The sequence below is a fragment of the Xyrauchen texanus genome, chromosome 15, assembly GCF_025860055.1.
Source record: "Xyrauchen texanus isolate HMW12.3.18 chromosome 15, RBS_HiC_50CHRs, whole genome shotgun sequence".
Classification (NCBI taxonomy): Eukaryota; Metazoa; Chordata; class Actinopteri; order Cypriniformes; family Catostomidae; genus Xyrauchen; species Xyrauchen texanus.
In genome coordinates, this window is record NC_068290.1 from 37662895 (window position 1) to 37675559 (window position 12665).

Sequence of the window (12665 nt, forward strand, 5' to 3'; positions counted from 1 at the left end):
CCATGGTTTCTGCCCCAAAAAAGCATGGTTCCTTAAAAACTTGTCATAGTTCCTACGATATTGCTATAGTAAAAACCATGGCTTCCATAAAAAAAAAAAAAAAAAAAAAGAGGTTAGCCTACAACAATCATGATAACTACAATAGTAGGCTACAATAAAAAAAAAAATAAATGCAATATTGGTAGCACTTTATTATAAGGTTATATTCGTTAACATTAGTAAATGCATTACGCAAGCCAAATCAGATGACAAAACGGTAGAGAATGATTTTAGGTTTGTTTATTATGAATAATAATTGTAGAATTTGCACCCCCCATTACAAAGCAATATAAATGTATATCATAAAAACAACAAATTTATCTTGAATTTCCAAAGACAGTAACTGATCCATTTCAGAAAAATAAAAATAAATTATATGTATTTTTATCATAGATAAATAACTATGTTTCTTGTTTTTTATATAACATCTTTTTTAATTCTTCTATAGGTTATCTGCTATCTATCTAGATGTATGTGATACTATACATACAAAATATGTACATAAACTGTCAGACACAACTAAACACACACAAACAAATGTTAAAGGTTTTTAACAGACTACATCTGTTATGGGGACAGAAATCCACCCCATCTCTGCCATTTTTAATTTACATATTCAATTGCTCATTTGCATAAGAAGTTGTGCTAGCATAGTGGTTAAAGCTGGAGAATTTATAAGAGGAGCAGCTTGATCCAGGAGAATAGTCCTGCATTGTTTGTTACTTTGGATGAAAAATTATTAAGTATGCCATTACTGTTTGCATATTTATTACTTAAGCAATGATTTATTACTTAAGCAATGAGCACAAATTATGCTGTCCTTGATGCATTCTGCAGGTAAATATAGCCATAATAACCATTTAGCAGAGGCAGGGCTTATGTTACTACATATATAAAAAATAGGGAATGCACAACAAGAATATCTTACATCTTATAACAACATAAAACTGCTAGGGCTTCTGCGAGTTTGATTTAGTAATGGACATTTTTGAATTTACATTGTGGGGAAAAAATAAAAACAGCAACAAATAATAAAAAATAAAAACATTTTGATCAAATACTAAAATATACATGGAACACTGATTGAACGTTATACAACAAAACTGATCTATAGTTCATCCTGTGGCCTCGTTTAAGGGAATAAAGACCAAATAAGATACTGAGATTTGATATATGTTTTTCACACTGCACCCAATATTTAATGATTTATCATATCTGATCTGTTTGTTCAGACAGTGCAACAATATTCTACAGACATTACTGTGATACATACACATCATGTCCCAAATAATAAAAAAATTACTTGAAATCTAATCAGATCGATCATATTAAAATCAGATTTTAATAAAATTTTAACCACATACAGTTTAGTCATACGCACCAACAAATAAAATTGACGCACCAAAAAATACGATTTTATATTAGTTTGTAGATCAATTTGGACAGTAATGCCTACATATACAGTAGCATTTATCTGATGGACGATTTAGGGGAATGAGTCAAGCCAAAAGAGATTGTTTTTGAGGGGTTAATTGCCATTTATGTAATGTTTTTGTCTTAAAAGTCCTGCAACCTTTTGGACTATGTGACACCCTATATTTTTTATGTACAAAAAGTGATGCCAGTGTTACTGTATGCATCTTGCACCGCAGCGAGCTCCTGCCTTGAGATTGTATGATGATGGCCAAAAGTATGTGTACACCCAAACAACACCTCAATGTGCTTGTTAAACATTTAATTTCAAAACCATATCTAGTGTCCACCAAATATTGCCCCTTAATGGAAAATTGTGTCCACAAACTTTTGACCATGTAGTGTATTCTGATTTACATCATTACATTTCATCTAATATCTCTAGGTGTGACGAAAACACAAAGGCAACTTCTAGAATTGTTCCCATTCAACCAACAAAATCTTCATATAAGTGTCCAGAACATGGACTAGTGACATCAGTGCATTTGTTTAGAGAATATTTAAGGCATGGATGAGTATTTGGCATCCTCGCTGATAGTATAGTGTACCAAACAGTCCTAGTCTTCATCATTGGGGGAAAGCTACTGGTAAGCACAGACCTGGAGTGCCTATGAGCTCAGATAGCGTTTTAAAACTTTCACTCTATTTCTCTCCTGGAATTCCATTTGGACCTGATATAGCCTCTATTTGGTTGATTTCTGTGAATTAATTACTGAGATTGGCTGAGTTTTGTCTCTGGTTGGCCCATAGTGAATCTCAGTATGTGCTAGGTCCAAATGTGACATCTCTGTGACCTTTAACCTGTGTAGGCTCAATGTCTTTTAGCCCGCTGAGCATTCTGAGTACAGGAAGCACAACAGGCGGTCTTGTAATAGGAGTAGACACAAAGTCGAGCCTGTACCACCATCACACAGTTATGCCGTCTGTCTTTACAGTTCTCATCTACAAAGAGAGACACAACACAAGAGAGACAGTACAATTATTGTTATATATTCTAATCTTTATGATAAAAAATGCAAAAACTCTAGGGCTGCCAATTTATTGTGTTAATTAATTTCTTTCATTAAAGGAATATTCCGGGTTCAATACAAGTTCAGCTCAATCGGCAGCATTTCTGGTATAATGTTGATTACAGCAAAAATTCATTTCCACACGTCCCTCAAAAAAACAAAAATCGAGGTACAGTGAGGCATTTACAATGGAAGTAAATACATTTTTTTGCAGGGTTAAAAGGCAGAAATGTGAAGCTTATTATTTTATAAACACATTTATTCTTCTGTTAAAACTTGTGTATCATTTAAGCTCATTTCAGGGTATATGCCGTTGCATCATCATGGCAATGAAGTTGTAAAATTGAGAATAACCAGGGCTTGAGTTTTCTCAAAATTCATCATAAAATAAAATAACAGAGGGTAACAGGTGCATATTATGACCATGTATAAGCATTAGTGCCATGAATCTACTGCATACAGTTATAAACACACACACACACACACGCACACTCGCGTGCACACACACACACACAAACACATTTATAATTAAACATCTCCCTCCACTGCTTCTCCCTGAGAGCTCTACAAAAATGCCAAATAGCTGCCCCATTTCCCATCAAACGAATCCGAAATCCAAATTCCACAGCCTACATGATGCTTCCTCGAAAGCTGTCACACCCCATCCCCCCATTCTTGAAATGGGGGTGCTCCAGCTGACTTCCATCCCCTTAAAACAATTTGTCTACCAATCATAACACTGGTTAGGACCCAAGTTCCCAGAGGACCCAGAGTCTGGGGCAAAATGAAATTTGAGTGCCCAATACATCACACATAAAACTCTGAACCTTCAACCAAAATTCTTGGATCTTAACACACCACCAAAAAGCATGGGTTGTGTCTCCATCTTCTGATTGCCATCACCAGCAAGTGGGTGTGTCTTTAAGACCAAACCTATACAATCTAGAGGGGGTCCAATAGAATCGATGTAAAATCTTGAATTGCATAAGGCACACCCTTGCATCTCTAGATGTAGACATAACATTTTTAGAATCCTAGCCCACACTTCCTCCTCCAACACCAAGTTTAAATCATTCTCCTATAATCTCTTGACAGAAGTTAAAGCTCCGTTCCCAAGACTCGGAATTAGCAGGGGGTAACACACTGATGTCTCATGACCTTTTCCAAAAGCAGTAATCACCACACACGATAATCTAATCACAAGCACACTCTAACCACTAATACAATCTGCCACTTTAGGGGGATGTATGCTACTTCCAAAAATAGTACAGAGCAGGTGGTGCAGCTGTAAATACCTAATGAACTGAGATCTGGGAATCCTAAAATGTTGAACCAAATTTTCAGGTTTTTCAAGATTTCAAGGATCTCAACACTCCACTCTCATATAGGTCACCGAGTGTATTAACCTCCCTCATAATCCACTCTGACCAGCAGAAAGGGGACTTATTAATATATAGTTTTGGGTTCAGCCATATGCTTGAGGCAACATTTAAATAAATGTCTGAATTAAACACTCTGGACACTTTTGTCCATACCGAGTGCAAATGCGAGATAACGGTGTAACTTAACTTCTCCGATAAGTTTGATAGAGAGGCTTTGCAAGGCCGAAAAAGGGGTAAGAACTTCTTGTTCAATACAAAACCAGGGAGGGGCTCTCTCAGATGGAAGCGATCAATGAGCCAAATGTGTGAGACTGAATGCAAAATAATAAAATAAAATCTTGGGTAGGCTTAGCTCACCATTGTCAACTGGCCTATGTAACTTATTGAAATGTAATCTGGGAATTTACCATTCCAAATTAAGGACTTCGCTATGCTATCAAATTGCTTGAAATAAGAGAGGGGGACATCTATAAGGAAAGACTGTTGCAGGTAGTTGAATTTTGGAATACAATTCATTTTGATAACATTAACCTTCCCAATCATAGATAAATGTAATGAAGCCGACCTGCCCACATCACTCGAAAACCTTTTTATTAAAGGGTCAAAATTAACAAATTTGCTGGGAATAAAATACCCAAAATACTTAATGGCCTATTTGGGCCACTGGAAGTTGCCCGGCTGAAAAGCCGTTACCAGGCAGTATGCTATCAGAGCCAAAGCTTCAGATTTAGACCAATTAACTCTATAACCCAAGAACTTAGAAAAGGAATTAATAATTATTTGGAGGCAAGGCATAGATCTAGTAGGGTCAAAGCAATTAATAAAATATAATCTGCAAAAAGCAAAAGCTTTACCATGATTGGAAAATCATCCTCCTTTCTTATCACGGTTGCTAATGGTTCCAGGGCAAGACAGAACAATAATGGGGAAAGAGGGAAACCCTGCCGGGTGCCACTATCTAGAGTAAAATAATCTTGCTCAGCCGTCAGTGTAGAAAGTTCTAATGGTTCCACAATGTTTCTATTATCCTCATCAGTAGACAAAGACGTGGAGCTATAGAGATCAAGATAGAATTCTTAAAAAGCATTATTAATATCAATGGCCGAGGTGAATATTTCACCACCAGCAGATTTCAATGAGAGAATGGAAGACTCTCAGTGAAGTCTCTCTGTTTTATATATATCTAGCTAGAAACTTTCCTGCCTTATCCCCTGGCTCAAAGTATGACTGCCATTCCCTGAATAGCCAAAACTCCACCTTCCGTGACAAAATAGTTTTATATCTGTATTTCAATCAGGTCAATTCTCTGTGGCCATCAGACAACATTAGGCACTCCAGCTCTGCCTTGTCTCTTTTAATATGCCCTTCCAACTCCACGAGTTCTCGTGCTTTGGATTTTTCATGAATGAGGCATACTGTAAGATCCAGCCCCTAAGAACCACCTTCCAAGCCACGGCAACAGAGGATACAGAGGACCAGGTCTCCATATAAACACTGATTTCAGCCTTTAACATTTGTTGGAATTCAGGATTTTGCAAAAGGGATACATTAAAGCACCAACTATATGATTTCCTTTTCTTCATATTGGGCAGCACCTCTAAACACACTAGGGCGTGATCTGAGACTAAAATGTTTCCAATTGAGCAATCAACAACAGATGAAATGAGGGATATATATATATATATATATAATCTATTCTAGAATAAATCTTATGGACTGATGAAATGTTTTTTTTAGTCCCTACCAGATGGGTTTAAAGGTCTCCAAATATCTGTAAGACCAAGATTTTTACACATCCTGTGAACCATCAATGTTGCTCTAGGGGGCTTGCACACTTTTGCTTCACTATGATCAAGTACTGAGTCCATCAAAAGATTAAAGTCTCCTCCCAATATCATATCATGAGGGGTGCCAGCAGCTTGCAACATCCCTTCCAGATCTATAAAAAAGCCCTGATCATCCATGTTAGGTGCGTAAATATTAGCCATAATAAGACTTTGCTCCTGAATTTCTGCTAAAATAATAATGACTCTTCCTACTTTATCTTTAATCTGATTGAGACATTTTAATTATAGATGTTTACTTACCAGTGTAATAACTCCCCTGCTCTTACTTGAGCCAACACTAAAGAAAACATGTCCATCCCATATCTTCCCAAATTGTTCAGCTTCTTGTAGGGAAAGATGTATTTCTGAAGAAACACTATATCATATTTCTTACGCTTAAGAAGAGAAATAACCTTCCATCTTTTTATGGGATGCCCCAACCCTACGCATGACAGCGCCAACTGGCATTCATCCCTCTAAACTCTGTGTCCATGTACGCCTACGAGAGTCCCACAACAACTTTGCTGTCGGATTGCTCACGTCCAGTGTTTCTATAAACATTTTATGAGACAGAGTTACACAACAACAGATAATCTATAAAACAAACTCCAACCAATAGGCAGAATAAACACAAAGAACGTCTAGATTCATCCACATAACTGTCCTGAATGTGTGTTATTTCAAAGAACAAACTCCAGCAGCTAGGCGGAACAGCACAAAAATAAAAAGATTCCTCGGACAGTCAAATAAATGCAACATAAGTGCAACAAATGACCTAATCACTCCAATGTCTTGCAAGAAATACACCACAAAACAAACTCCAGACAATAGGAGGCTTAAGCACATAGAACAACATAGAACATGCAGATTCATCCACTCAACAGGCCCGAAAGGGTGTTACTACACAAAACAAACTCTAGCCACTAGGCAGAACCAGCACAAAAAGAACAAAAAAGGCACTAAGTTCAGATGGACCAATTCACTTAACATTCACTTGACTGTTCGAAGTCAAGTGAATGTTCAGTGAGTTGGTCCATTCGGCTACAACATGAGTACCACAAAATAACTTACTCCATTGACTTTATGGAGGACATCACTTGCTGTGGACATGCAAATGTTTTGCAACCATCCTTAGCATCTATTCTCCATTTGGCCGTGAACATTAGTGCAAAAGTGCATTCCTTGAATCGATCACATTTCTCTCTTGATGAATTTGCAAAGTGTGGGAAAAAAAAGTGCTGTAGTTCTTCCAAAAAGACTTCCGTAACTCCTCGTCTTGCGCAACACGAGATCTTTAATGGATGATCTAAGAAATTTGACCAGAATTGATCAGGGCCTGTCTCCCTCAGTGGATCGCTGAGCCGGAACCCTGTGAGCTCATTCAATTTCCAGTTTATGGCCTGTTATGACAAGCAGATTCAGAAAAGGCCCGTCCAGGAATTTCACCATATCCTGATCCTCTTCGGCTTCAGGAATACTGACGATTCGGACGTTATTCCGCCGGTTGCAGTTCTCAAAGTCCTCCAATTTCTTCCATACATGCTTCAAATTCACCTTGGTCACTAATGGATCAGCAGCTAGTTCTCTCTCCGATGACTCCAGATAATCTATCTGATTCTCGACATCCACCACTCTTGTGATCACCTCAGTGAATTTCATCTCCATGGTAGTGATCGATTGACTATTTCAGCAAGATCCTCCAAGTCAACAACGACCTTCGTCAACATTGCCGACATGTTCAACAATTCTCGCCGAATTTCCCTCACTTCTCCAGCCAAATCGTTCAGCGCCTCAGGGGCATCAGCTTGAGCACACAAGTGTCTTTTAATGTCTCCAGAGCTACAACTTGCCGGAGTGGTTCTCACGCTCAATGGGGCACGTGGTAAGTCGTGCATGGATCGCCGAGAGTAGCATGAGCCATGAGACATGCTTTGAGTCTCCGCGGTGTCATGCACAATGAGCCACGTGATAAAATGCGCGGATAGAAGCAGAGGCATCTGAGACTTGTTCTCTGCCACCCGGATTGAGGTGAGTATTGCAACAGTGAGTATTTTAATGTTTACAGATTAGACCCATTAACTTCCATTGTAAGTTTTTTACTGTAAACAAGATTTTTGCCAATGTTTGTATTAAAATTACTATTATTATTAGATTTACTAATATAAGTATTAATATTATTAAATTAATTTTTTAATTTTGTTTAATAATTGTAAATTTTAAACACAATTAATTAAGCCCCCTGATCCGTACTTACATTTTATAATAAGAATTTTTCCAACTATCAGAGTAATTTAAGTCAATTTGTACTATGTCTATTTAATGCTTTTATCTACCTCAGTATAGTAAACTCTTTGAGTATCTTCTTTTTGGAGCTTTTTTCAGAGGAAATATTGACATACAGGAAATATTGATTCACACACACCTTCAAATGGACTGCAAGGTATGGTGTTACAGGACTGTTCCAGTGCAGGTTTGGAGTCGGGATCACATGATGAGCTGTGCTTTTTGTCTGCTGTGAGACACCGTACCTCTCGCCTCTGCACACCTTCACCACAAGAACGAGAGCACTAAAAGAGAGATGACAATTAAATAATAAGAAGCAAAGTTACTGAAGGACAGTACTGTTGCTGGAGAGATAATGTCATACTCACCGTGCTCCATTCAGTGGTGAACCAATGAGGTCTGCAGGGCTGCAGTTCACACGGCTGCACAGGAGACGGTTTCTCCAGGTGCGAGCAATCACTGGCACTTCTCACTGTGAAATCACTGCCTGTCTTTTTCACACAGATGATGTCTCTGCGCTGGGTGCCGTTCCCACATGCTGCATTGCACTGATGGACAGAGAGAGAACAGAGAGTATCCAGTAGGGTGGGGCCATCTCATAAATGTTGTCACAGGGTGCCCACACTATCTAAGACTTAAAAAATCGCTGTTTCATTCTATTTGATGTTCTATTTTGACTCTATTCTATTCTAGTCAACTTATTCTATTCTACTCTATTTCATTTTATTTTACATATTTTATTTAGCTTTATTCTATTTACTGACTGTATATTCTATTTCACTGTTTCTTTTTGCGGGAAGTGCTTCCTTTTTTGCCAGAAGTGCTCAATATTGTCTTGCCCTCCATTATTTTTACTCCGGCAAGAACCTGTGACTGGTCAAGAGGGCGAGCAGCATAGAATGTTAGGTAATAAGCCACTGTGGAGCTCTCACCAATGTGGGCTCCACCGAAGGGCGCATCGAGGGCGCTAGGGTGGCACTCCTGAGCATCATTCTGGGGACTAAAATATCAAATAGGACACTCCCTTTGGTCTCTTGGACTTCTTGGGCATGCACAAATTAAGGCCATGAGACCGCAAGTCGACATAATGTATGCCATTTGGGACAGGAACAGAGTGCATGCAGTTTTTTTAACGCATCCGCAAACATAGGTTTGTTTAGAATAAATATTTATTTTTGTTATTTCTGATCAACAACTAACTGTAAAAAAGAGAAAGGATGTTATAAGAGGCATTATTAGGGGGCCTGGGTAGCTCAGCGAGTATTGACGCTGACTACCACCCCTGGAGTTGCAAGTTTGAATCCAGTGTGTGCTGAGTGACTCCATCTCCAAAGGTCTCCAAAGCAACCAAAATGGCCTGGTTGCTATGGAGGTTAGAGTCACATGGGGTAACCTCCTCTTGGTCACGATTAGTTGTTCTCACTCTGAATGGGGCATGTGGTAAGTTGTGCGTGGATCGCAGAGAGTAGCATGAGCCTCCACATACTGTGAGTCTCCGCGGTGTCATGCTCAATGAGCCACGTGATAAAATGCGCAGATTGACGTCTCAGAAGAGGAGGCAACTGAGACTTGCCCTCCCCCACCCAGATTGAGATGAGAAACTGCACCACCACGAGGACCTACTAAGTAGTGGGAATTGGGCATTCAAAAATTTGGGAGAAAAGGGATAAAAAAAAAAATATATATATATATATATATATATATATATATATATATATATATAAAAAATAAAAAGAGGCATTATTTAATGATAAATGGATTGTGTGGATCTCATCTTTGGACACATGTTTCAAGGAACCAGAACCAAACTATTACTCTCTAAACGCAATGAAAAGTTCACAGAGTAATAGAGTAAAAGATCAATATAATGATTGTTCAAATGAAGTTCATGATTAATTTGGAAAATGTATATTTTTACCCATCTCTAATCCCTATTATATGATTTTAATCCAAATTTTTTTAGGTTCAACAAAGCAAAATCCAAATCTTTTCATGTACCCCCTGAACCTGCTAATGTAGCCCCTAGGATGCCCCTGTTTGGGAATCTCTGTTCTGTTCTACATCATTCATCATTCCATTTTATTTTACTTTATTCTATTCTACTTATTCTATTCTATTGTATTTCACTTCTATTCAGTTCAACTTTGTTTTAGGCAACTTCATTCTGTTAATGACTTACTCTATTTAACTTGATTCTCTTCTATTCTATTTCACTTCTATTCAGTTCAACTTTGTTTTAGGCAACTTCATTCTGTTAATGACTTACTCTATTTAACTTGATTCTCTTCTATTCTATTTCACTTCTATTCAGTTCAACTTTGTTTTAGGCAACTTCATTCTGTTAATGACTTACTCTATTTAACTTGATTCTCTTCTATTCTATTTCACTTCTATTCAGTTCAACTTTGTTTTAGGCAACTTCATTCTTTTAATGACTTACTCTATTTAACTTGATTCTCTTCTATTCTATTTCACTTCTATTCAGTTCAACTTTGTTTTAGGCAACTTCATTCTGTTAATGACTTACTCTATTTAACTTGATTCTCTTCTATTCTATTTCACTTCTATTCAGTTCAACTTTGTTTTAGGCAACTTCATTCTGTTAATGACTTACTCTATTTAACTTGATTCTCTTCTATTCTATTTCACTTCTATTCAGTTCAACTTTGTTTTAGGCAACTTCATTCTGTTAATGACTTACTCTATTTAACTTGATTCTCTTCTATTCTATTTCACTTCTATTCAGTTCAACTTTGTTTTAGGCAACTTAATTATGTTCTATTCAGCTACTCAATTCTATTATATTCAGTGTTGTTCTATTCTTAGTAACTTTGTTCTTTCTTACTTCATTTTGTTCTACTCAACTATTTTTATTCTATTTTACTAAACTATTCAATTCTACTCAATCTAAATTTTTATCTAAATTTGTTCAGATCTATTTATTTATACCTGTTGTACTGCATTATATTAAACTTTATTCTATGCTATTTGACTTTTCAATTCTATACCATTCAATGTTGTTTTATTTGATATAATCTGAATTTATTCTATTATAATCAATTTCCTGTACTGTATTCTATTTAACTATATTCTATTCTATTTCACTATTCAACTCTATTCTATTAAACATTTTTTCTTTTCAATCTGACTTTGTTTTATTCTATTAAACTTTATTCTAACTTCATTCTGTTCTACTCTATTGTTATTCTATTTAACATTTTATATTCAACTATTCAATTTTATTTTATTCAATGTTGTTTTATTCTATTCAATCTGACTTTGTTTTATTCAACTTTGATTATTTTGACTTTATTCTATTCTACTTGTCTATTCAATTCTGTTTTATTCTACTCAATCTGACTATTTTATTAAACTTTATTTATTTTGACTATTCAGTTCAACTCAACTATATTGTATTCTATTCAACTTTATTCTATTCTACTCGACTATTAATTTTTATTCTATGTTGTTCCCTATCAAAAGCTACACTTTGATGCTGCGATGATTTAGTGCTTTGGGAACGTCTTTTAGGAGTGACCAGCTGTGAATATGTGTGCAACACGTCAATGAAATTTATAGCCTCTGCTGGTGACATCATCAGCATGCGCCGGTACCAGGGGCTATAAATAGATGTGCCACAGGTGCATCGTCTGGTCTTTTGTCTTCAGAGCATTCTGTGTGTGTTGACCATTCAGACCATTCTGTGTGTGTTTTGCTTCTCAAGCCTGTCAAACTTTCTACTTTCCTCTGATAGGAGTTAGATTTGTTAGGCAGTGTTCAGAATTCTTTTTCTTTTTTCTTTCTTCTGTCACTTAAGTGTGAAAGACAAAGAGAAAATGAGTGATAAACAAAGCAAACGGTGTGTGTTTCCCTGTTTACGCCATATGGCTGAATCAGACACACACAGCATTGTGAGCTGCTCACAGTGAAGATGCTGCGCACTCGTCTCGCTTATTTCCAAGATCCAGCCCCCAACATTGCGTCGTGGGGCTCATGTATGGATCTGGCTGAGGAGCGAGAGACGGGTTCGTCCTTATCACTCACTCTCTCTCTAGATCCAACCGGTCCCTCGCATGATCTCGAAGCGCGCCTCGGCGCCTCTTCAGTTCATGAGAGGAACGATGAGTCTCTTGGGACCACGGATTCTGAGTTGCCTATCTCTGAGCATTCATCGCGTAATAATAAAGCGGTTGAGGAATTACTTGTGCGGTGGCCAGACTACAGTTAGACTGGCCGCATGAAAAAGAGACCCCCAAACAATCAAAATTAGAGGATAGATTTCTGTCTGGTGGCCGGGGAGAAGGAACTCAAAGTCAGTCTCTCCCCTTCTTTGATTATCTCCTTGACGAGTTGACTCATTCATGAAAGACACCTTATGCTTCCCGTGTCATTGTGCCCTCAACGTCGACATATTGAACTATCGTGGGTGCTAAGGCCTCAATGCTTGTGGGGAAGGCTTGTCAAGCTGCAGGTCAGGCTGGTGCTGCTCTACACACCATGGCGGTGTAACAAATGTACAAGGCTGATCTATTGAAGGACCTGAGTGTGGGCAGTACGGTCGACGAAGAGGCTTTCTTAGAGCTTCGTCGAGCCACGGATCTGTCTCTCTGGGCGACCAAACAGATGGCTCCCGCCATTGGCCGTTCAACGGC

The 12665-nt window shown here is 37.7% G+C and overlaps 1 protein-coding gene across 2 annotated transcripts in view; it reads right to left on the reverse strand.

The window, feature by feature from the left end:
- Window positions 1–317: 317 nt before the first annotated feature.
- The window catches only part of LOC127655905 (ADAMTS-like protein 4), a 102629-nt gene continuing 90281 nt past the window's right edge, over window positions 318–12665 (reverse strand). For both annotated transcript variants that reach the window (XM_052143959.1, XM_052143958.1), the window contains exons 15-17: window positions 8382–8561; window positions 8153–8297; window positions 318–2454 (exon numbers count right to left, since the gene is read on the reverse strand). In XM_052143959.1, the coding sequence (XP_051999919.1) occupies window positions 2324–2454; window positions 8153–8297; window positions 8382–8561 (456 nt within the window). In that variant the 3' untranslated portion in view covers window positions 318–2323. The remainder of the gene's footprint in view (window positions 2455–8152; window positions 8298–8381; window positions 8562–12665) is intronic.